We start from the raw sequence: 24,430 nt of genomic DNA on the forward strand, positions 1-24,430 counted from the left end.
ATTCTGCCTAGGGCACCAAAATATCTAGCGAAGGTGCTGTTGATACGTAAATAAATAATAATTTAAACACTTTATATCTGGGTCAAGTGTTCCCATTTCCTCCTGTTATAGGATCAGACTTTTTTCGTCACTGTATGTTTGCAGGTGCAACATTACCTCCCTGCAATTTTTCTTATCGTACGGCATTTATGCGCAACAGGCGGCGTCAACACGCACTTCCGCGAAACTCAGCTGCTCCGTTTATCGATCCCATGCACCCCTCCCCACCCCCCCGAAACGGAGCGGTTGGACTCGCCCGAGGCACGTCACAGAAAGAGGGATATTTTTCCCGCCCTACAGCTGGTATGTCGGCATGCCGGGAACGGGTCGTGCTCGACAAGAGATTAAAAAAAAGTGAAACAGTGCGTAAGCAGCGTGCAATATGACAAGCAGGGAGGCGTTTCGTTCTTGCAAACTTTGCTGTGCAGTGCGTAAGAATGTCGAGCACGGAGTGTCAATATTTGGAGTGACTCCAAGGCGAATTTTGCGTCGCAGAGAGTGATATTGAAAGCAATGCTCACTCCAAGCCTTGCAGGTACGTGATACACGCTGCTATCTTGTGACAGAAGTGGAAATATTTTGATACGACACAGAAGCGAGATAACTCACCTATGGAGCTGTGCGCTAGGGGGCGGGGTCCGAGCTAGCATGTGTCATTTGTTTCACGGATGTTACAATGACTAGTGACTCCAAGTGAGACATTAGTTCATTTCAAGGTTCTGCTTGACCTTGTAATAATCGTCGCCAGACCTTCCATTGACACTACATGTAAGCAGTACCTGGCAAGACTTGTCACATTGTTTAAACATCCAGCGTATTAACTATTTAAGCACAAGACAATCTCTTGTTTTGGGTAGTCTGTGATTTTCTTGGCTACGACGTGCTTTTTTGGAAATCAATGTATTCGAACTGAACATTTGGGAGTAAGGATTGTGGCAATATGGCACAGAGCGGTTTAGAGCTGGATCGTGTGGACCGTTTACCAGAAAATGACGAGCTGAAAGTACCCAGGAAAAAAACACTGTCACACTTACCAAAGCGAGCCACGGTCAATTTGGAATTCAAAAATCTGTCGTACACAGCAACAATATGGTCTCTGAAAAAGCTTCGAGGTAAGTCCAATTTTTTAACATACACTTCCCAAGATTCTAGCACTCATACTTCAAACATTATCAGCAATTACTTGTTATTTAAATAATATGTACAACATTTTGTATCTTTTAGGAAAGTTAGGGGGGCGTTTAGAGACCCCTACCAACACCCTTTCGGGCAGGCCACAGCGCCTATATTGCCTTTGCACTTTCGTGTATTAAGGGAGGTTTGATTATCGACCGACAATGTTATTATTTAAAAACTAATAATTACAAACATTGTTGCAAACCGAACAGCATGAAAAGGTTGCATGTTCTGATCTGACTGTGTTGTCTTTGTGAATATTGTTCTCAGTCTATTTTGCGCTGAGATTGGGCCTACAGCTTTTGAAATTGAATCCGAAACTCCTAGTGCTTCCACTGGTAATCTTAGCCGGTACACCTTGAATACGCCAGGCCCCGGGTTCGATCCCCGGTGGAGGAACATTGCACAATGACTCGGATCAAGTCCCGATTGTTCTATTCAAGCATAAAGCGGGCTTCACTTTTTTGGACTGAATGACAAGGTGACAGGGGTAGCCACTATGCTATTGAGCGGGTAACAACTGTTCCCCCGGCCTATTTACAAATTTCAGTTACAGTTTTCATTAAAAATATATGTTTAATCTGGCTGTTGTGGAGAAAAAGCACTGATGTCAAAAAAGGCGATTTTACAGCAATTATGTTAATGCTTTCAATAGCAAACATTACATACATAATACAAATGTTGTATCATCACTGGAATCTTTACAAACGCCAATATCAAAATGTGCTTATAATATTTTCTTTAATTGAATCAGTTTGACTTAAAGGAAAGCGACAGAATATCGCAGTTTGTGACTTGTGTACCTTTTACCGAACACCCTAGATATATTTTAACATTTTAAATATGCCATTTTTTTCATTTTATGGTCCCTTTCAAAGCCATTTTCCTCAGTGGAGGCCTGTTTGCAGATGACAGTCCGGGATTGTGCCCCCTCCCCCTCTCTCTAATTCACTCTCGAGCGAAGAAATCTAATCACGCCGTTACGGACGTCCTGAGCACACTGATATGCAGCAATGACGAGACAAACTAAGAAAAACAAAAAAGGATTCAGTCACTTTAACTGGTTGCATAGAGACCAGGATAATCCAGTCTGGAAACTTGTTTTGTTAGTCTTACGGTTGAAACAAACCGATGAACAGATAAACGAACACCAAGTTATGCCTATGCTTCACTTCAATCTTGGAAATTAACAGTAACTAGTAACGAAATTAAGGGTTACTTTTGAGAGATCCTTTACGTTTTCACATGGAACGAAGCCAAATTTTTGCAACCATTAAATGTTCACCTCAAAAGAATGGGTAAGTTGATGATTGTTAGAACTGCGAAGTAGTGGCACATCTCTATTACAAAAATCGCCACTGCAAATTAATAAAATTCTGATTTAGCATAAATTGTTAATTGAACCCCAACATAATACTTGTCAGTGTCCTATACAGTAAAACCTCGTTAATCCGGACAGGTAAAAGGCCAAAAAAAAAAAAAAAAAAACGAATGCAAGGTTTTAAATGTGGCAAGAAGTCAACAAGAGAAGTTCCCAAAGAAAAGGCAGTCAACCACTGATGAAATTCTGTTTCCCGCAGACTTTGTACTGTACTGTATAGTGTATTTAGGTCTATGCCCTTTAAATACACCATAATAAACGTGTTTTGTTGCCATAAACGTAGTTTTAATGCACTTTCTACTGTTCTTTTAGGTTATTTCAGTTAATCCGGACTTTCGTTAAGCGGGACCATTAGTTCGGATTAACGAGGTTTTACTGTATTATTCACACTATTCGTGCTCACATCCTTATCAGGAAAGTAAGGGAGGATTAGGGCTTATAACCAGGATGAGGATCGAAAGGAAGTAAAAACTCTCAATAGGCAGGCAAAAATAACAGAAAAATACAAAATAGGCACTAGAAGTGACAAACAACGACAGATTTTTCATTTTCCCCGGACTAGGAACTCAAAAAAGAGCTATCTTCTAAATAAAACAGCCACTACAAAATTGATAAATGAACTGAACCTTTTTTTAAAACGTAAAAGCTACATTTTCTGACCAAAAAACAACAAAAAAGGCATTTTAGCGCGAATATCAGCCTATTTATAACCTAAATTATATTGTATAAAATTATAAAACAAATCTATGAAATCAACTTACCTAATGTCTTTCAAAGTCACTGTTGTCGGCTAAGACGAGTGTATCACTGTTTGTGTCCAGTTATCCATTTCATGGGTTCATCCTCATCGCAGCGATTAACCTAAGAGGCAGACAAGCGACGTACAATAGCCAAATTGGAAAGATGTATATAATAATTTCGAATCAGAGGAACTACCAAATCTTCTCCCCATACACAGGGTGTATCATAATGGAGCGAACAAAAAAAAATATTTCGACTAAACTGTATGGAATGCAACATGATATGTGTTATGTATCAACCAGTAACACTTTAAGTTTCTATGAATGGCTACAAATGTTCAATGTGGCTTACACAATTTATGCAACACGCATCCCATGGTAATTCGAGTTGTTGCCACACTTTTCTCAAGAACTCCTCGTCCACCAAAGCAAGGGCGTTTCTCATTCTCCCCTTTAGCTGTTGCACATTCTGTGGCACAAAGACTTTGTCTTTCACAAAGCCCTAAATGCAGAAGTCTAGGGGTGTAAGGTCTGGGGACCTGTGAAAGTCGCCATTTTCGGTAACACTTTACTATAAGGGTGACAGATTTCTTCAAATTTACAGGAGAAAGTACTTACGCAAATCATTTTCTGTAGCGTTGTGGAAGTTCGTGAATGTAGTTTAGATCCATTTTAATGCGAATGCATGTTGTTTTCTGCGAAAATCTCTGTCCGACACGCTGTTTCTGCTGCCGCCATTTGCTTTCTGCACGAGAGCACAATGTTCCGTGTGTTAGATGACGTAAACCCCGTAGTCAGTGTTTCAAACTCGCCGTGTTTTCACTATAACATGACGTGTCGAGTATTTTTTTTAACTATGCTTGCCTAACCTAACCTAACCTTACGGAAAATGGTTTGTGGGTCTAACGTGAATGGTTTTTGGGGCTAACGTGAATGGTTTGCGAGGTATTAGCATAATTTCAAATCCGGGCACGAAAGTAGGTATTTTCCGGTGAACAAGGTTGCAACACTGCATAAATCGACAAAACACACTCACAACGCGCGATGAACCAGTACGCTATCGCCATAATGTGTGTTACAGAATCGAAATAACGAGTAACAGTAAGTACTCGTAAATGTAAGAAATAGACATTATTTTCGTTAAAAATTCATTATTTCACCTAAAGGAATGTCCCGCATTCCAGAATAGTACGTTAGCAATGTAAAAAAGTGCGAAATAAATGATTTATAGGTGTCACCCCTATAGTAAAGTAGTACCCCATTTTCTTTAACACTACACCAGCGCAGTGTTTACAAAAGTCTTGCGCATGAAAACAAAACTTGAAGATTTTCTCATTGATATACAACAAACCTCATTGTTGTGTTTCAGATATTTTTTTAACAATAAACCTGATTGTTTATTATGATACACGCTGTAGTTTCGTTCGCTTCAAGCTTTTCAACACAGCATATGGATTCCGCAATTTTCCTACCCCACCAGAACTTTCCTCTCTCCAGCGAATGCACATTTCCTCTGATGTCAATAGTTTCTGGAGCGCAGACGGTGCAATCAATGTGCGGAAAGAAGTAAATGTGTGAATTACGATACGCGTGACCGAACGAAACTGTATTTTACGTTGCATTTATTTGACTACGAAGAATGCAAACCGCATTATTATTTCATGTACGAATACAGGGTGTCACGAAAGTTGTTGGCACTATACCAAAAATGGATTGACCATTTGGAAAAATAACACTGTCTTGAATTTCATATTCACACACATATGCTTCATTTTCGCTTTCCCTGTAGTTCATATGTTTATTTTTCGCGAATACAATGTAGGTCACACTAGCAGATAATTTATCTTGCGGTATTCAGGCAAGCCAGGCGAAGACACTATTTTCGCTAAACCTGCAAAAGCTGTTGATAACCACAATATAGATGAAATCGTGTTTGGCTTAAAATGATAACAAAATTATCGACTGTCTTGCTATTTCCTGATGGATTTCATGTTCTTCCCTTTTCTGAAGAAATGCAACATTTCTTTCATTTATAACTAAATCGTGTCATTATTGAAAGCTGGTCGAATATTTGTCACCCTCGTTTCGATTTATAATGTGTATAAGATCATCACTTTACACCAAAAAATCTGTTCCTGTAAGTTTGATGTGACATTAAAAGAACTTGCAAACGAGGTGGCAATCACTCGTCTTGTTTTCACTCACTTATAGAGTTGTTTGATTTATTTACTTCGCTATTATGGCGTTTTTGTCTAATCGCGAAGATGAGGAAGAGTAGACGATATGATGAAACTGATGAAGGGACAATAACAATGCACATCCATGCCCAGGCCGGGATTCGAACCCGAGAGTGTCGCCGGTTCACGTTGGCTGCAGCGAGCGGCGTTCGGCACCTTGCTACACGAAAGTAAACGATGACGGACGAACATAACCGAACCGATTACTCTTTCTTTACCGGGCGCCAGATAGCAAGCCGGCTTTAGACGAAAGCATTTCCTTTAACATTTTTGCCAGTATCGTCGTTTAAAAGTGTGAAGTGATACGTTGTGTACATCTCACGCGGCCGCCATTACAACTGCACTCGTGACCTAGACGTCACTTCTGATTGGTTACGCTACGAAAAATGATACGGACCGAGCCTATCATTGAGAAATGCCATAACATTTCTCATTTTACACGGTAACTTTTTGGTCATAGCATAAATGTTAAGAAAAATGCTAATGAAAATGCTTTCGTCTAAAGTAGGCTTAAATCTCGCTTTGTCTTTTACAAGGGCGTCTCGGAATGATGCCTGGTGACCAACGACGGTGGAAGCACGTAGTCTGCGAGAGTTCGTAATCTGTCGGGCATCCTGTTTTTCCTTGCGGCGTGCTCTGTAACAAAATATTGTGTTTGTTGTTTGCTTTTCCCACGAGCGCGCACGTGCCCAAACAACCGGCTGCTTCGTGGCTTCTGGAAACCACCAGGTAGAGCGGCGAGTCCGTTGCTCCCGGGATATCTTGAAACAACTGTACTTTGTCACTGACAGACAAAAGGTGGAAATCTAAAAGTAACCCCGTTGTCCTCTCCCTTTCGTACTTATCAACGGAGCAGAACCTTTCTTATCGACTAGAGCCGGTTTGTCGAAGGAAAAAAATAGATTCTCGCCCCTTTGCTTTCCGTGCCGAAATGGCCTGAAACTCTGGATTTATCAAGGAATTTTGTGAAAACGTTCAAAAACCTGGAAAAATTAGGGAAATCAAATGTTTTCTGTCCTTGCCTGAATTAAAAACTGAGAACAAATTTACTTTTTCTGCCAACGGGTTTCTTTTGGGGGGGAGGTTCATGTAAAAATATTGTTTTGTTTTATATTTCGTCATTTATTTTGATTGATTGGTTGATTTAGTGTTTAAAGTCCACTTTATGCACAGTAAGGCTAATTGGGACTGGACCTACAGTTTAAAGTGAAATCCGAACCACTATGTATCCACCGGGTATCGAACCCGGGACCTCTTGACTACAAGGCGACGACGCAACCACTGCGCAATCGGTGAGGTCTAGTCATTTATTTTGAACATAGATTAGCATGCCAAGTTGAACACACAAGACTTACACATTACTATGTTAACTAATTATAAAGTAATCTGGAAGGTATTTAAAAAGTGCCTGTAAAACCTAGAACAGTCCTTTTCACGAAATACGTGGTAACCATGCATGAGTAGTCTAGCGCATTTGCTTTAATTTTTTCGATTTTTCATTTTTGTCATTTAGCGTCGGTTTTATGCCTCCTATGGCTAATCACGACGGTGAGAATGAGTGACGGCACGGCGAAATTGATGAAGGGACGCAAAGAACAGCCATGTCCAGGCCGGGATTCGAAACCAGGACCCCTGGCGTTGTAGCGAGTTGTGCTACCCACTGCGGCACGCCCACTAACATTAATCAAAATTTTGAACAACTTTTAATTGTTACAATTTTCAATCGCCGATATTGATTGTCTGTTATCGGCATGGGTTTATATACCTACGTTTTAGTGCAATGGTGTACCTGATCTACGAGAACCCTTGATTCCTAACGTCAACATTGTCACCGTCACTTGAAGCATCTCACCTTGAACTTCACAATCCGGAAATCTGTAAAATGTGCTTACTGCTTGTGGAGTTACATAACCCCATCAAGCCCGGCCGCTAATGCAATCGAGTGCCCCCTTCAGAGAGGGGGTCGGATTTCGCGTGGCCGTCACACTCGCTAATCTAATTATAAGCAAGGATTTGCGAGGTTTCGTACCCGCGTCCTCCGCCTGTCCTTGGGCTGCGATAGGTTATTTGTACCGCGTCTTGGATACGGAAGAGCGTGTCATGTTTCATTGCTAGCAGAGGATCCTCCTGAAATGCAAGTAATCCTTTCGGTATGACTTAAAAGTCACGTGTCCTTTACTTCCGTTTACTGCCACTTTTCATTTACTTTCGGTTTCTTGTACCTTGCATTACTTGCATCATCTTGCCGTTTTCCGAGATGAACATTTCCAGAGCAATCTGTAGTACTGGGTGTTCCCAAACAACGTACACACACGTTAACAGGAATATCACAACCAAATGTCCATTGAATTTGAAACGCTGGCATTGGAAGAGTGACATTGGATATTTCCTTGCAAACGCCAAATTAAATTGTCCGAAAACATGGCGGCTGTGCGTATCCTGAAGTCACATGAAACCCACCTATACAGATGATCCGGATCGGAGAGTGCAGTTTAAGCAGTCGTGCCGAACATATGGATTGGATCAAGAGGTTCAGAAGAATTCCCTCCGTGTTCACCAGACCTCACGTCACTAGACTTTTGTGAACATTTCACAGTCAATGTCCCGCCCTTGCACTGCGCTGGGTAGATTTTATTATGATAAATCTCTGGAATAAGCATAACAATAACTGCGAACGAAACAGGACAATAATATGGTACATACTTGTAACTTCTCTTGATCAACATGAAAAAAACATTTTTTTAAAAAAAACGAAGTCGACCTTACACGCTTGTCATTGTCTTTTAGTTGACCTTATCTATTCAGAGACATTCATTTATCAATCTCAAGTACCCCGTCCAAAGTACACGAGTACAATGTACTGTGTAAAGTACGATACGAGATCTCTGAAAATATTTTATCGTGCTTTCTATCAGATTGCATTGTTATATTATATACGTTCACGTGCAAAGTTTATGTAGTTGATTTTTGGCCAGAAACAAGTCAAGGTTCAGCTCAAGAATAAAATTAGGACCTGAAACTCCGCATCTGAAAACGTAATCTCTTCGCACGAGACGTTCACTAGAGTCACCTGCCGGTGGGTTCGAAAGTGCTCCATTGTTATGAGAGTTCTTAGAGGAACTCGCCAGCCAATCACGCTTCGCCTCGTTAATAATTCATGAAGTAATGTTATCTACTGCAAAAATAAGCAATGCATTTGTAATTCGGTGCAGAAATTAATCTTACCAATTCAAGGTCATAGCAGGATATGATCTTTATGATTCGCTTAATCGATTGAGCTGCCATCTGGCGTAGGGTTCTAAATTAGGGTAGGGATTTCGTATAAGGTCAAGAGCCTTATATTTTCCAAATACTGTAATGGATGGGCCAGTTTAACATAAAACGTAAAAGGAAGGAGATTCTTTAGGCCTGACAGCAACTTATGACATGCAAGTTCCGAAACCATCTATTTACGATAAATGTTTTTGAAGTTCGAGAAATTGGACCGCAACGTGGCGTTCAGACCAAACCTCATAAATCGTTGGACCGTAGCTGCACCCGACTGGTGACTTGTTAATTCAACGATATTTTTTTCAATAATTGAAGATAACTGGAAAAAGAACTATTTTGTGAATGGTGACAGAATGTCATTGAAATTAATTGAAGTATAAGTGGATAATGAGTATTCTTTATTCGGTACCTATTAGGCTCTGTCTGAAGTGTGTACTTTTTACAAAGTTTGCCAAATTACTAAAAAATAGTACCTTTATGAAGTATCTTGTCACACTGCTACTCCCCCTTGCTATTGGTTGTCTTTCTCACCAATTCCAAATTATTGTGTGTGTGTGTGTGACTTTATACCACCCTCCGTGCCGAAACAGTCGGGTAACAGGGGTTACGAAGCGGTCCCAGGTTCGAACCCTGGTTAACTAGAGAAACACTAGTGGTATGTGCAAGATTCATACATTGCCAATGCCCTCAAAGAAAACACCACCGTGCCTACCTTTATCGAGCCTCCTTGCTCTTGAATTCAGTGATCAAAAGTAAGCTCTTGTAGCAGCATGTGAACCGATTTTCATCTGTTATATCAGTCCAGTTATGATTCATCTTCACTGTCTATTATCCAGAATAGAAAAAAAATACAACAAAGCCTGACTTCTTACACGGAAGAAGATTTAAAAAATATAAAATTCCATTCATAAGCAAGATTACGCCACTGAAACTTTGGGGTTATTTAGCTATCGGAGAGAATAAACATTAGCTTATCGTAGGTCAGCACTCAGTCGTGGGAAAGAGCATTCTTGGCGCAGTCGTCCTACGACCTTGGCCTAGTGGTGGGGAGCCGAGTCTTGCTTGAACCGACTTTTCGCTCTTGGCTTTCGAACAATGCTGCCTCATTTCTCGTTACCTAACGCCGCACGCTTCCCCTAGACGTAGAGGATGATAACGACAGGCCAGATTTGAGCTATTTCGTCTCAAGTTACAAAAAAAATTGAAAGCTTGTTATTTTTTGTAGTTAATAACGTAAATAAAGTTAAGTTAGTTAGTATTCGAACAGAAGAATCAAAGTAAAACCATTCGTTACATCGAAAAAAATTGACTTTAAAATGCACGAACCAGGTTATGTATTTTTTTCATATTCTACCATTTAATCCAAAAAATAAAAAAATAAACTAGCATGCTGCGCAGTAGGTCCCGTACACAAGCTGCCTTATGTGGCGTTGCATTATCGTGGAGTACGATTGCATTATGCAGTTGATCTGGACGCTTCTGCCTAACGGCACGTCGTAGATGTCGCTGCAGGAACTCTTCCACATCGATGGCAACGTGCTGTGGACAATGCGGGAGATTATTTCGAAGGTTTGTCATAATCAGACAAGTTTTTGTAACATGTGCACATGTGTATGTCACAGGGTCAGACAGGTTTTTGTAACTTGTACATTAATACATGTGTATGTCACAGGGTTGCTTGGGTTTTCTTTCATGATTCCTACCAACAAAATATAAAGTTCTATATAACAAAGTTTTAATACATCCTTCGATTGTCGAATTATTACTGGGTTGCCATGACTTACTCCCCAACCCTCGTATATTATATATACACTTGGCAACACTGTAGCCAACTCTTCTGCAGTACACACTGAACAAATCAGAACCCAATTGTCTGTTGTTATTACAAGTGACGGCCCACAAAAGCAATCAGAATAACAACAACGCGATGCATGGTTAAACTACAAAACATTAGAATGTTTATTGCACGAAACGCGAATGTTGCAAATTCCTTAACAAGCAAAACCAAGGTCTCGTTCTGCGTCGTTGAACAGTCCGTTACCCACATGTTCGAACGCTGTAAAAGTCACAGAAACACGATCAAGGCTAGAAGGGCTAGAGATTAAAAGGGGAGAAGCAACGCGGTGGCTAACAGATTTCGTAAGGGGTCCTTTTTTCCCCTGGCACTCATATATTTCAGTCCCATATCTAGATATTTTGGTTCCCTAGGCAGAATTGTGGTTTAGCGCTCCCCAGTACTCTTAAATACCAACTTTTTATGTCCTTCGATACTTTCTTCTTATTCCATGGTTTGTGATATTCAGATCTTACAAATTTTGAAATGAGAAAACAAAGAAGAAAAGAAAAAGAAGAAAAAAAATACAAGTAAAAGGTAAGGGAGGGTAGGGCCCCACATATTATCGATCTCGGACATTTTGGAGGTGATGTGATCAGCACCACGCTCCGGCCGCCTTTACCCTGCGGGGACAAGGACGGAAAAATTCGAATCTTAGATCACCCACTCCGGGAATCGAACCAGGATCTCCAGCGTGGCCGTCCGAGGCCCTGGCGACTAGACCATCGCGGCTCTTCGAAATAATACAAGTTATATGTAATAATTATGCATTTTTTTATTTGAAGAATTTAATAATATTTGAGTTATGTCTTGCTGTCTGAAGAGCATCTTGAAAAACGTACTATTACTACTATTTTGGAAACAGAAAATACTAGCAGTGTTTTACCAAAATATAAACTTGCAAGCAAAAGATGAAAAGGTGTTAATAATAATAATTAAAACAATGACATTTTCACGTGGTAAACCCCAAAGGAGGGGTTGTTGTCTATAGACTTAGGTAGTCACGAAACTTGCGGTATCCAAACAACAGCAGATTCACGTGAATGCTCTAGAGGAAATGTTAAGGGACATTACGGGACGAGTCATTTTGGTTGCAAACCCGTAACATGTGACTCGACTCGAGTCACGTTGCGACGGTTTGCGACAAAATAACAAAAGTCCGTAGAATTTGGTTTCGCTAGGAACATAGCTTGCGACAAAACGATCTGCGCATGCGTGATTCCATCAATTCAGCCACAGAACTCTAATTACAGACCGGAAATGAGGCACTGGGGGACAGTATCATGGCAGCGATATTTCAAATTAAACATGATTATATTCTGACACAGGAGATCGCCAAAACAGAAAATCTGGATGACCAGATAATGGTGCAAAAAAATGTTTGTGTTGAACCTTCGCGAAGTACGACATTGAAGAATTTCTAAATCTGGATTATTGCTACTGCATGGATTTCTAACATCTAACTACAAATCATTTCCTTTATTTAATCAAATGTTAGCTAACAAACAAAACGACTCGTCAAGTTGCTTCGTATCGTGTCGGAATGCAATTTTTCAGAGTTTAGAATACCGTAGCGGTTTTCGAAAGATGAGATAAATTTGGAAAACGGCTTCGACGGCATGGACTCAGGGTCCAGCCTGGCCTTATGGTTTTCCCCTGCGAGGGTAGGCGAAAGCGTTACTGGTAGTTACGCTACTGTAAGTGCAAGTGTAGACACAGCCTAACGGGAGCCATGCGTGATAGGAAACGGGTGGAGGCAGAGAACTCTTCACATGAGAGGAGGAAGTGAGATGAATCATGGTTGTTGAAAACTCACGGTCCAATGGACTGGAGCAGCGAGTGACCTCACTTGAGCGATACGTTTTTTTTATGCATGTTGTCAGTGTTGGCAAATGCATTAACATTTCCCCATAAGCAGTTATTTCCGTACACAAACATAACAGCGCGCTTGTAAGTGTACGGGGTTTTCTCCAAGCTTCCGCCTGAGGATTCTCGAAAATCTGGTCGTCAAATTCGAGAAGAGACCGACAACTAAACTGACGTCTGCAAATCAAAAGAGGACCGACATCTCCGACCTGTTATTTATTAAACGAAAGGTTGCAAAGCTCAATGTGCAAGAACTAATGCTTGAACCACACGAGGCTAGATCTCCAGCTGGATTTTCCAGTTGGACTTGGACTAGTTGTGTGGTACTGGCTCAGTTGCTAGTTTTCGCCTCACACGATACTCTTTGGTAGACTTTGTTCCCACAAGGCATTGCGCAGAGCAGACAAGCTGAAAAGATGGACGAGCAATTTGAAGAACGTTATAGGGGAATAGCCACTCCTTTTATTAAAAAATAAAATAAAGCCCCTATCACACGGAACTGGATATCTAGTTGGAATGCCCTAGTTGGTGATGAACTGACTTTCTAGGTAGAAATCATTGTCGCCTGGCTGACTGGTTTTGAGGAATAGGACATGTTCTAATTGCTACTAACTTTCTTCGACTAGATTCTGTGGAACAGCCAATCAGATCAAAGTTTGGCCATGTGAAAGACAATCTGTGAGTTCGCAAAGCAGCGTTTTTCGTCTGTGGTTTCTCGAGTGCATACAGCACGAAAGGCATGTTTACAATTGAAAAAGCTAAAATATTCTTCCATACGTGTATAGTAAACGTTGTAAAGTATGTATTTTATCAGCGCCGTTCTTCTCTACCTAAAACCATTTAATACGAAGCGATATTCCTCTCGGTTGAAAAGTTATCGTATTTTAAAAGTGTGAAGTGATACGTTGCTTACATCTCACTCGGCCGCCATTATGGGAACGAAATACTATCGACAAGTACGGTATATCAAGTACCGTGTGAGGCGAAAACTAGCAAATGGATAGCCAGTCCAGCGTCAACTAGAGCATTCCTACTGGATATCCAGTTCCGTGTGATTCAGGCTTTAAAAGTGTGGACTAGAAATTGATTGGAAAAAGAACATGGTATAACCAATTCGTCAAACATTGTCAAACATTTAATACACTTGTAATAGTAAGGAATTTAATTATCGGCTAATCACACTTGTCGCGTACAAATATCATCGCTTTGGATAAATTCCTAAACATTATTGAACTGAACACCATCTCTGTTACTTTTTCTTCGAGCAGCGAACAAAAACAACCAACACTCGGAAACCACAGACAAAAAACTTTCGTTTGCCAACTCACAGATTACCTTCGCTCTGACCGGCTGTTACACAAAAATCTAGCAGAGAAAGCCAGTTGCAATTAGAACATGGCCAGCCAGGTATCCAGTCCTGCGCCAACTAGGGCATTCCTACTGGAAACCCTTTTCCGTGTAATTCGGCCTTAAGTTCATGTGAACACTGATGACCTCGTGCAGTTTGTGATGAATGTTCAGTCACGAGATCAACAAAATAATTGCGCAGGGCGATGACGTCACGTTACCACGCGCTCCTGCTGGAGTCACACGTCGAAGAGTCATGTGGGCTTGTGTCATCGCCGGTGTGTGTTCATTTGCAACCGACGAAGGGAGGGAACGTATCCTGCCACTGGAAAGGAGCAAAGAACGATTGAGGTTTGCGCGCAAACGTACATGTGGAAATATGGATTTAAAATTGTTTTTTTTATCCACACGATAAAACAATAGAGAGCTACATTCTGGCTCGAAAATCTGTAGCAAGCGAACGGAAGCAAGTCCTCCGTGCAAGTAGGACTCGACAGGGTTCGACCAATGAACGCGCGGAGGGGAAGTGAGTGCATGGAGGGGCAAACGCGGCTACAGCTACAAAAGCCGTTTGCACCAGCACACACTGCTCTACTCCACCCACTCGCTTTCTTCCCTACTCTACCGTTATGCGCGACCTTGCTACACAGACCTCACACACACTTTACCGCTCCAAATGAAGGAAAGAAAGGGGAGACACAAACTTATGCACCCTCTATTGCTAGACCGTTACAGCTGTTGAGTTCGGCGATGCAGCCTCCTTCTACCGGCCTACAAAAGTGACAAATGTTCACTGATATCTAGAAATTATCTTCACTGAAAGAATAGACACGAACTTTCTGAATCTCGCAAATGCTTCCCGAAAGAGACAGTATATCATTTTGCACCCACCCTCCCCTCCTACGAATCCACTGTCAGCAATTAATACAGGGCGTCGCCTACAACACCGACACATTTGAGCAGTGGGAGTCCGCGGCGCGGTAAATTCTTCTTTTAAAAGTCGATGCCCCCGATCCTAACAATTTTACTTGAAAGTTCTTTTCTTTTCAATTTTCCAGAACTTTCTACATGGCACAATTCGAATTAAATACTTACAAATAAATTACGGCACAATCATAAAGAGTAATACCTAATAGGTTTATCAAGAGTAATACTTCATAGGTTTATCAAGAGTAGAGAAAGTCACCAAAACTGACAAAGGGCTCCTAAACCGACACACCACTATTTCAGAGCCCAGAAGTCCTGACGCTTTGCGGTAACATGGTAAATCTATTCTTTAGGCTTCGAAGATAATGTGCGACCAGTGAAACGAGCGCTGCTGACGGGTTTCTTTTTGTATGGAGAGATTTTTGTTTTTCGGTGATTTCAATACTTTTGCTTATCTGTGCATAACACTATATTATTCATACTGGAAGGATGAGTAAAGTTTTACAGTTTTATCAGGCCATTGTAGATAGAATAACGATTCCGAACATGTATTGAAGATGTGGTGTTTGTAAATTTTTGAGTTTATTGTTATTGATGGCGTCGTTCCCTAAACCGTTGCGCGAGATGAAGATATCCTAGATGCTGAATGTATTTTGGCGAAGGACTTTATTCTGAAGATGCCAGTGGTGAAGAATGAATAATGTGTATCAAGTGCAATCTTTGGGCTCATGTTCAATGTGCAGGTGCAGAACACGACCTATATGTCTGTGTCTTCTGTAAATGACATTGAGGGCTCAATGGTTCAAAGAAATTGCATTTGTTTCATGATGATTAAAGGAATTGCTTTATTCTCTAATACAAACCATGTTGCTTTGTAATTTAATCCCTTATTTAAACATGTATGTCGGATTAGAAACCCATTTCCTCAGATGATATAATTGTACATTTCGCAACATCTTATTTGACCGCCCTGAAAAATTTCCAAGTCCGGAATTCGTAAATTTGGCAGCATAGTGCTTCAGAGCCAACTAAGAGTAGCCAATTTTGCAACATTTCTTCTACCTGAATGAAAACGCTCGTGATTTTTTTTTCATTCTTTCACATTCCATAAAATAAAGATACCCTAAAGCAGTTATAAAATATACGAGTAGACAAAAAAATGTTAAGTAGAAATACGAATGTTAAAAATATCTCAAGATTCTTCGTTCTGAATTTGAAAATAGGAAAATGTATGTGCATTGTGAAACATGAACAGGTTCTCATCCACCTGGAAATAATTGCGGTCAGATTTGAATGCAAGAAGGCAAATTTATGATGATTTTATGCGAAATGTTTAGTAAAGATACCTTGCACAACACCAAACGATTCTGCAAAGTGTGTCTTTTCCTTGGTTCTTGGCTAAAAATGGTTCGAAACTCCGGCACAATGTTGCTTCAACTGAGATTAACGTGTTTTACTGAGCTTTCTGTTAGCAATCTCGTGGAGTAGTTGGTTAGATGACTACACTTTCGTTTTTTTACTGTTTTCGTCCAGATCGAAACATCGTAGGTTCAAATCCCACCCTTTCCTGATTATTTTTTCCATTTTATTTACAGAGTACGAAGTGTTCTAATAACGTAATATAATATTATATGATATTACTGTAAATATTTATGCGATGCATGCTCAGTGGCGGCGATTGGGTTTCAAAACTGATGGGGCAAGGTGGGGGGAGGGCAGAGGACAAGGACAGTTTCTTTCCCTTCGTAGATAATGTTTAGCACAGTGCGGGGTCATCTGCCCCTCCACACTCCATAATCGTCGCGACTGTGCATGCCTCAAGTAATGCTTCTACTAATGTTTTTAATAATATTTCAGTGATTGGCAGGATTTTAGGAAATACTTTTCCTTTCATTCAGCTGTTATAAGTTAACACATATTAAGAACTTACATGTCAACTTTCTGCATCCGGAAATGCTGGACATAAATCGCATAAATATCAACGGAAATATTCAAGAAACGTAGATAAGCATTCTCGTCCAAAGCCGTTTACTTCCCGAAAAAGATTTTGCAAAGAAGTAGGTTTGAACCCATGACCTTCCATTCCATAAGCAAACGATCCCCCTACACCACACGGTTCACGTTATTTTATGCACTCGGTTCGGATCCCACTTTAAACTGTAGGTCGAGTCCCGATTAGCCTTACTATGCATAAAGTTGACTTAAAACACCAAATCAACCAATTCGTCTCCTTTCAGAGTGGGCCTTCTATGATACTGTAGTCGGCCAGCATCCGAAAATACAGTTCTGCTTCGCGTATACCAGAGTGTAATTGCAGCCAAAAAAGGCCGAAAAAAAAAATGTAAAATAGAAAGTGTTTTCCGGCTCTAACTGAAGGGAAACGGACATGATATCAGGTTTAGCATTGTTTTTAAGGGTCAGAAGAAATGTTGATCTTTCATCAACTTCCGGACCCAAATTAGTAATTATGATCATTGACAAAGTTGGAGGTAGCTTACTTAAAATTTTCTTGCTGAGGGATCGTATCGTCCCATATCTCCACTTCATAATAAAGAAAAACATCAAGTTCATATTTCGAAAATGACTTGGAGTTTTCCACCACGAAAATATGTTTTTCATAGTTTGAAGTTCGTTAGTATTATCTTTCAAGGTTTCCATTGTTTAAATTTCATACATATTTTATATTTCATACGTTCCTCTCTCTTTTCATACAGTCTTTAGAAAAAAGCTGAAGATTCTTGTTAAATGACTCCTTTTCGCTCTCCTGTTCCTACTTTAAACAAACAACAAAATACTTCGTAACTAAACGATTGCTTGTTCAAAACACGGAATTTTTACACAATTTACAAAATATGACAAAACGCCAATAGACATGTTCATCATTTTCCCTTTCAGCGATTCTCGATTTTATCTGAATTCGTTTCCTCATGAAAATTGCCATGATGAAATTATAGATATGACATTATGTGTGAATTGGTTTTTTCAAACTGGTAGCAACTTTTAACATGAGCTATCTGGAGAAGAGGTAGCGTGCTTGATATTCACGAGGGAGGTCGTAGGTTCGATTCTCCACCTAGGCAGGATTTTTTTCAGGAGTATATCGTTGGGTGTAAAGTTTATCCACCGTGCTAAGAAGTTAACATTGGTCTCTGTATTTCACGTGAGGAAAGGAAATAGTAAGAGAAAGTTATTTCGATGATAGGAGGAAGTCACATGCCACGTGGAATGCGCAGAATCAAGTTACATAGAGCTAAGTCTGTAATGGTGGTTTCGAATATTGCAAAGTTAGTGCGGAAAGTTTGTTATATCTGATACTCGTACTTTCTGTTCAAAGAAGACAAACATTTTAGATACGAAGCAGCGAGGAATTAACGATCATTATGAGGTTTTGAATTTTTTGTTTGTCACTCACTATATAAATACTTATTAGTAGTTTCTTATCGAATTGGCCTTCGTCCCAATAACAATTTACTTATGTTAATTAGCGATTTACTATTAGTTTTAGACGCATGGTAAGATGGTGGTGAGGGGATTGAAAACAGTCATTACGAAGGAACGGACATAAAATTACCAATCTTAGCAATTTGAACTCATTAAACGCTCTCCTTCGTTACAGTACTGCACTACATCACTCCTTAACATAACTGTATATCTTTTTTTAGTATATCGAAATCAAATAATCAATATTTTAGGTGTCAGTGAAGAACAAAAATACATAACTTAAATAACATTAAATTTTGCATCCTGAATATATATATGTGATTTGTGAATTAATCATGATGTGTGTGTTAACACAACATATGAACAATAACTAAAAGGATAAGTTTTAACTTTAAATCCTGGAAATCTGCAACATCTAAGGGGAAATATGCGCAGAAGGGACGTCCCTCAAATGTGCATCGGATTCATTTTTTAAATATTCTAATATCAACGGTATCTGTTCAGCAAACAAACAAAAAAAAGAAGAAGAAAGAGGAGAGGGTGGGATTTGAACCAGCGACCTTTCACACTTGACGAAAAATTTGGATAATAGCGCCTAACCAACTGCTCTACGTTAACTTAATGACTTTATACCCTTAAAAACATGTTGAGGTTTATGAAGACTCCCACCTTCCTGTGTTTGAATCACATTTTCTCGACAAGTCGTGTAAAATATATGTTTTTGAGAACTGTTCGATATTATGCAAGGTATTGTAAATAAAATGTCGCATAAAATCCTCACAAATTTGTTTCTTTCTGCACAAACTTGATGGCAATTTCCTCCAGGTGGAGAAATACTCTATTCAGTGTTTCAAACCCCCAAATTTCAAGTCGAGCAAGCAGAATCGTAAATATCGCTCAAGGTTCTTTTTCTAATTTATTATTTCTGTTTGATTGTGTATTATAATAGCAGTTTGTAGTTTCTAAGTTCATGGAAAGTGTTAAGTTGAAAACCTCTCACCGCAGCGTTTTTCGTCTAGTGGAAGGACCTACTCAAAGTTGGCTACTCTCACCTGGAGCTGAAGTGCAATGTTGCTAAGTTTACGATTTCGGGACTTAGAATTCTTTCGGGGCGGTCAAATAAGATGTTGCGAAGTGTACCTTTTGTGATAAAACTATTTTGTGAAACAAAATATTGTTCTAATAGACATTGTTACACAGCTTCCTACTTGGGCATGGCATTGAACATTCCTTCCCTACTCCGAGTTAAGAGTAAGAAACAAAATGGTATAACTTCATAGGTTTTCTGCCTAGTTTGTTACGCGTCATCCACTGGCTGTAATAAAATATTGTGGTTTCCTTAGGCCAACACAAGTAAACTAACTTGGCACGTTGCAGTTTGAACGCCGAAAAATTTCATTTGATACTAATTGGGAAAACGATGACTACATTATTTTCCTCGTAAAACAGATACCGTATTTGTCAACGTACACATTTTTGAGTGAAAAATCTTTATAACCGAATTTATTCACAGTATTTCAAATATAAAGTAATATGCGGCCGCGCATAACGTCAGAGAAGGGGAGGAAATCGAGTGGCTACAGCGAAGCAGTACACGCTGCTTCAAGGCAGTCGCTTTCCCCCTCCACGCAATCCCGTTCCCTCTCACATGCTCATTGGTGCAGCCGTTTCGCGTCCCTACTTACGCAGAGACTTGTTTTCCTTCGCTTGCTCCAATGATAGATGAGACAAGGTATAGGAAAGAATACATTTTAATCTTCTTCGTCACACACAGCAAAAAGAAAGAGGAGGAGGCCAACTCAGAACTGATAAAATTTCCAGAAATGGAGGTAATCAAAAACTGAGTACCGACGTATAAGGCGTTCCTTGTTCTTCAGACCTATTTGTAAAGGAAAAAAGTGTGTCTTAGACGCCGGAAAATACAGTAACTATATTATAAATTTAATGTTAATGTTAATTGGGAAAAAAATTGTACTTCGATTTTAAAAAAATAAGCGGCTTGAATTTTTCATTTAGGCTTGCTTTCGGTTCATTAAAGAATATTCCCACTGGAAAATATTTGGAAATGAAAATTGCTTCGCAGATTCAAATGACAAATTTCAGGAGAACACCTCGTTGCCCGGTATAATTCAAGTTAGGACTCGGCAACGGGTTGAGAAACACTGACGAATAGGGGCACTGTTTTTAGTAAAGTTTCAACGCTACGAGCCCTCAGAAAACGGCAGTTCCCATCCTGTATATATGACAGACATTGCATTCCCGCTTGAAAGGATTTCGTACTGCATTTGCATGTTTTCCGTATTGATTTAAGTTTCACGTTCAATTGATTTTCTTGATATTATTGGGAAGTTTTTTTTAAAATCAAAGAGTTGGCAACACTGCTCTCCAGTTGGTTCGATTGCAGATGAGGGCAAGGACATTTCTAGCAGCTGCAAAAGCGAGGCTGGTTCGACAGTTTATGCGTGCAGATAATCTTCACGACTATTCCATACGTTGTTGCTTCGCCAGAGTTGTAACAGTTCCGTCACCTTCGCACGCCTTTGCACTACAGGGTGTTTCTCGGCAGAACTACTTTGATCGCCAAAAACACAAAACCGGAGTTAAAAGCGTTTTCCACTGCGGTCACACAGAACAGGATTTCTTAATATTATTCCAATAAATAAAATCCATATTGGTGGCACATATCCTCAAAGAAGAAACTGGTGAAGGCACAAGAGTGAAAAGGTCTTCTATTCCCAACTAAGGCTGTGCGATATATCGTTTAAATATCGATACCAAGTCGATATATTTTACGATTAGAAGGCTTGTGTATGTTTTAGAATTGTCGCCAGTTCTATTCTCAGCTTTCGGTGTTGGATACAAAACACAGTACGTGCAAATACAATTATTCCCACCTCCCACACCAAACCAATATGATCGAATTAGCGTTCATTAGCGTAACTTATAGGGAGAATTCACACCGAAGAAACACGCGACATGCGACACGAAACACGTGTCGCTTGGAAGCCGACACTCAGTAATCAATGCAACCTTTCGAACCGAAGAGACACGGCAAGATGAACGTGTCGCGTGTCGCTTTCGTACCTCTCGGACTGTGCCGTTTTCTCAATACCGTGCATCGTGTTGCTTCAGTTTCTTGTTCGCGCATGCGTAGCGAATGCTTCATTCCAACGAGCTGTATTTATACTCTAGAAGAGAGCCCAACCTGCTTTATGTTTGATCTTCTAATTTGTTGATATAATAAAGTAAGATATGTACAATGTTTTAAGATTTAAACACAACGTTCATTTCGCTTTATCAAGATTTTTGATGCAGTTATCTATCGGCTGTAATTTGCCTTCAACATCGTGAAAAGAGGCCGTGTTTTGGCCATTTACCTGACTGCTTTTATTTGAAAAAGTCAGCTCATGGAGGCACTTTAGTCCAAAATATATTAGTCAACATGGTAAAATACTCTAGTGCATTGTTTCTGAACCGCCAGGCTGCGACCCGATACCATGCCCTCGTATCAACTATACTGAACACCAGGGGCGCCGACTTGTCAAAATTATTGGGGGGGCTCTGATCACTGAAATAAATGAATGAATCACTCACTCCCTCCCATTTTTAAAAAATAACAATTACGTCTTCTATAGCAGTTTTTAAGCAGCTATTATATTCCTCATGCAAATGAAATCTAACATGAGAAACGTTTAGAAAATGTTTCAAAGTCTCTTTATGTCTTTCGTGTCTGCTCATTTGTTTTTTAGATAACAATTAACATTCTTATTTAAAAGTATGTATTTATATTAAGAGGCCAACCTAACAGTTTTATGCCTGCCTCGGTAGCCGAGCGTGTTGGGTGGTCGACTCAACTCGCTTTGATCCTGAGGTCTCGGGTTCGAGTTTTGGCAAGGGCATGGGTGTGTTTTAATGTCCACGACAGACCTGCAAAGAAAGGACATGTGACGGGGCAAATAACCTTAGTGTTGACGTACCAATAAAAATAACGATTATTTTCAATATTTAACTGTTTTATTTAATTATTTATATAAATGCTAACACAAATCGCAGGAAAATAGTTTTACATTTTTGTTCTTGCTACAATATTTTACTTTTTAAATTTAATTTGCAATAATAAAAAACACATAGCATGTACACTAAGATATAAAGTGACATACAGAACAAAAACATATGAACATGATTTCAAAATAAAGCAAAAGTTGCTGTACGCACTTTTATATATATATATATATATATATATATATATATATATATATATATAAATTCATTAACGAGCGGTCTCAGGTCCAAATTATCAAGCACAGTTTGATGTATGTTGAGTACCACTAGGCTGCTTAGTCTCTTCTGCCCCATTGTAGATCTCAAATATGTCTTCAGTCGGCGAAGAGCACTGAATGACCTTTCGGTTGTGGGTGTCGTCACTGGCACAGTGCGGAGGAGCATCATGAATCTTGCAACTTCAGGCAGAAGCTCCTGGAGGGTGCTAGTTTCCAAAGGAAACTTCCTTATGTCACGAATGGTAGTTAGAACCACTTTCTTCTGTTTGGCGATATCACCAAGCATGGACAGGTGTAAGGAGAGCCTAGCGGCATCCAAATCTTGGCGATAGAATTCTCGCGTTTGCTCAAAGTTTGTTGTGCAACTGTTCACAGCTGAGATGCATTCTTTCTCTACGGCGGTTACTTTCTGTAGTCCTGTAGATTCATGTATTTGTTTAACACATGATTTTACTGTGTCACACACGTCAGTGTATATTGATTTATAATACTCTTTTGGAGTGTAGAACTTGTGAGGTTTGGCAGCATCAAGATTTTCAAGTATATTAGAGACGTGACGTTGCCGGGGCAATTCTGGCTCATCAACGAGGCTGGGTTCGCACTCTATGCATTTGTGGCAGAACTGCTCAAAACCCATTCGGTTTTCTTGAAAGATGTCAGTCAAGTATTTTAGTTTTGATTCCACTTCTGTAGCACCAATCCGTGGAGACTGAATCTTACAGTTTACCTCTTCTATTGAACCCATCACATGGCAGTAGAGGAAGAGAAAGAAAAATGTCTTGAAGTGAAGCATTGTCTCCAGGTATCCAGCACAGAAAATTTCTCAAAAAAATTGAGAAGATTTTCATAGTTCTTTAAGATCTGTTGGATCCTGAAGGCTCTCAACGTCCACCGTTGAGGGCAAAGTGGTCGCAGTCCAGTATGGCCAGTCTTCTCGTTTACATCAATAATATTCCTAAATATTTGCATTCTTTTAGGGGATTCCCTAACAGTTTTTAACAAGCCGTTGGCTAAATTCATTATGTCTCTGATTAATATATAATAGTATATAATAATTATATACTAAGTATATAGTAAAAAGTCATGTGTTTTGCTGTCTCCGGTCATATCCCACCCCTAGCCCCCCAAAGTTGATGGTCTAGAACATTTCAAATGTGTATTGAAAGTTAAGTTCATGTGGTACAATGCAGAGTAAACTTTACAAGATAACACAATAATACATTAGATCCTTATGCAAAATTATGGGGGGGGCTCTGCCCCCACACAGTTAACATTGGGGGGCTCAAGCCCCCCCAAGCCCCATGGAGTCGGCGCCTATGTTGAACACTGAAATGTTATGCTGAAAGTTGTTGTTAACTATCATCATATTCCCAATATGATATTTGAGTTGTGAGTTTTCGTTTTTTAAGTTCATTTTATGCACAAATAGACTAATCAGAACCAGATCTGCCCGGTGCCTCCCCGGTTATCGAACCCGGGATCACTTAATTACAAGGAGACGAGGTTACCACTTTGTCTTCGATATTTTTATATTTGTCAACAATCCTACACACGTAATCAAACTATTATTACTCTTATGATTATGCTAGAATTTATTTATCAATATTAAATTTAGGTACATGTTAGTTCATGCATAAAATCTTCAATACTGTAAAGATTTACGAGGAAAATTCTTCGGCTAAGGGCATTGACTTAAAAAAAAAAAAATACCGTGACATGGTTTCACGAAGGTTGAGAAGAATTTCTCTAGTGTTTAGGTATTCGCTTTATTCAGGCTGGAAATTCTAGCGTATACAGTTTGAGGTCAGTGCATATTATTTCTCAGTTTTCTCGTGCACAACATGCCTCTCCCAAGTTTCAATAACTTGCACAAATTTTACAACGCAGTTTAC

General features: G+C 39.7%; 1 protein-coding gene across 1 annotated transcript in view; it reads left to right on the forward strand.

The window, feature by feature from the left end:
* Positions 1-324: 324 nt before the first annotated feature.
* LOC146000222 (ATP-binding cassette sub-family G member 1-like) overlaps positions 325-24,430 on the forward strand; it is a 66,398-nt gene continuing 42,292 nt past the window's right edge. Inside the window, exon 1 of the mRNA XM_083137621.1 lies at positions 325-1,151. Within this exon, the coding sequence (XP_082993747.1) occupies positions 980-1,151 (172 nt within the window). The 5' untranslated portion in view covers positions 325-979. The remainder of the gene's footprint in view (positions 1,152-24,430) is intronic.

This window comes from Lepisma saccharinum, chromosome 16, assembly GCF_977018435.1.
Source record: "Lepisma saccharinum chromosome 16, izLepSacc3.1, whole genome shotgun sequence".
Lineage (NCBI taxonomy): Eukaryota > Metazoa > Arthropoda > Insecta > Zygentoma > Lepismatidae > Lepisma > Lepisma saccharinum.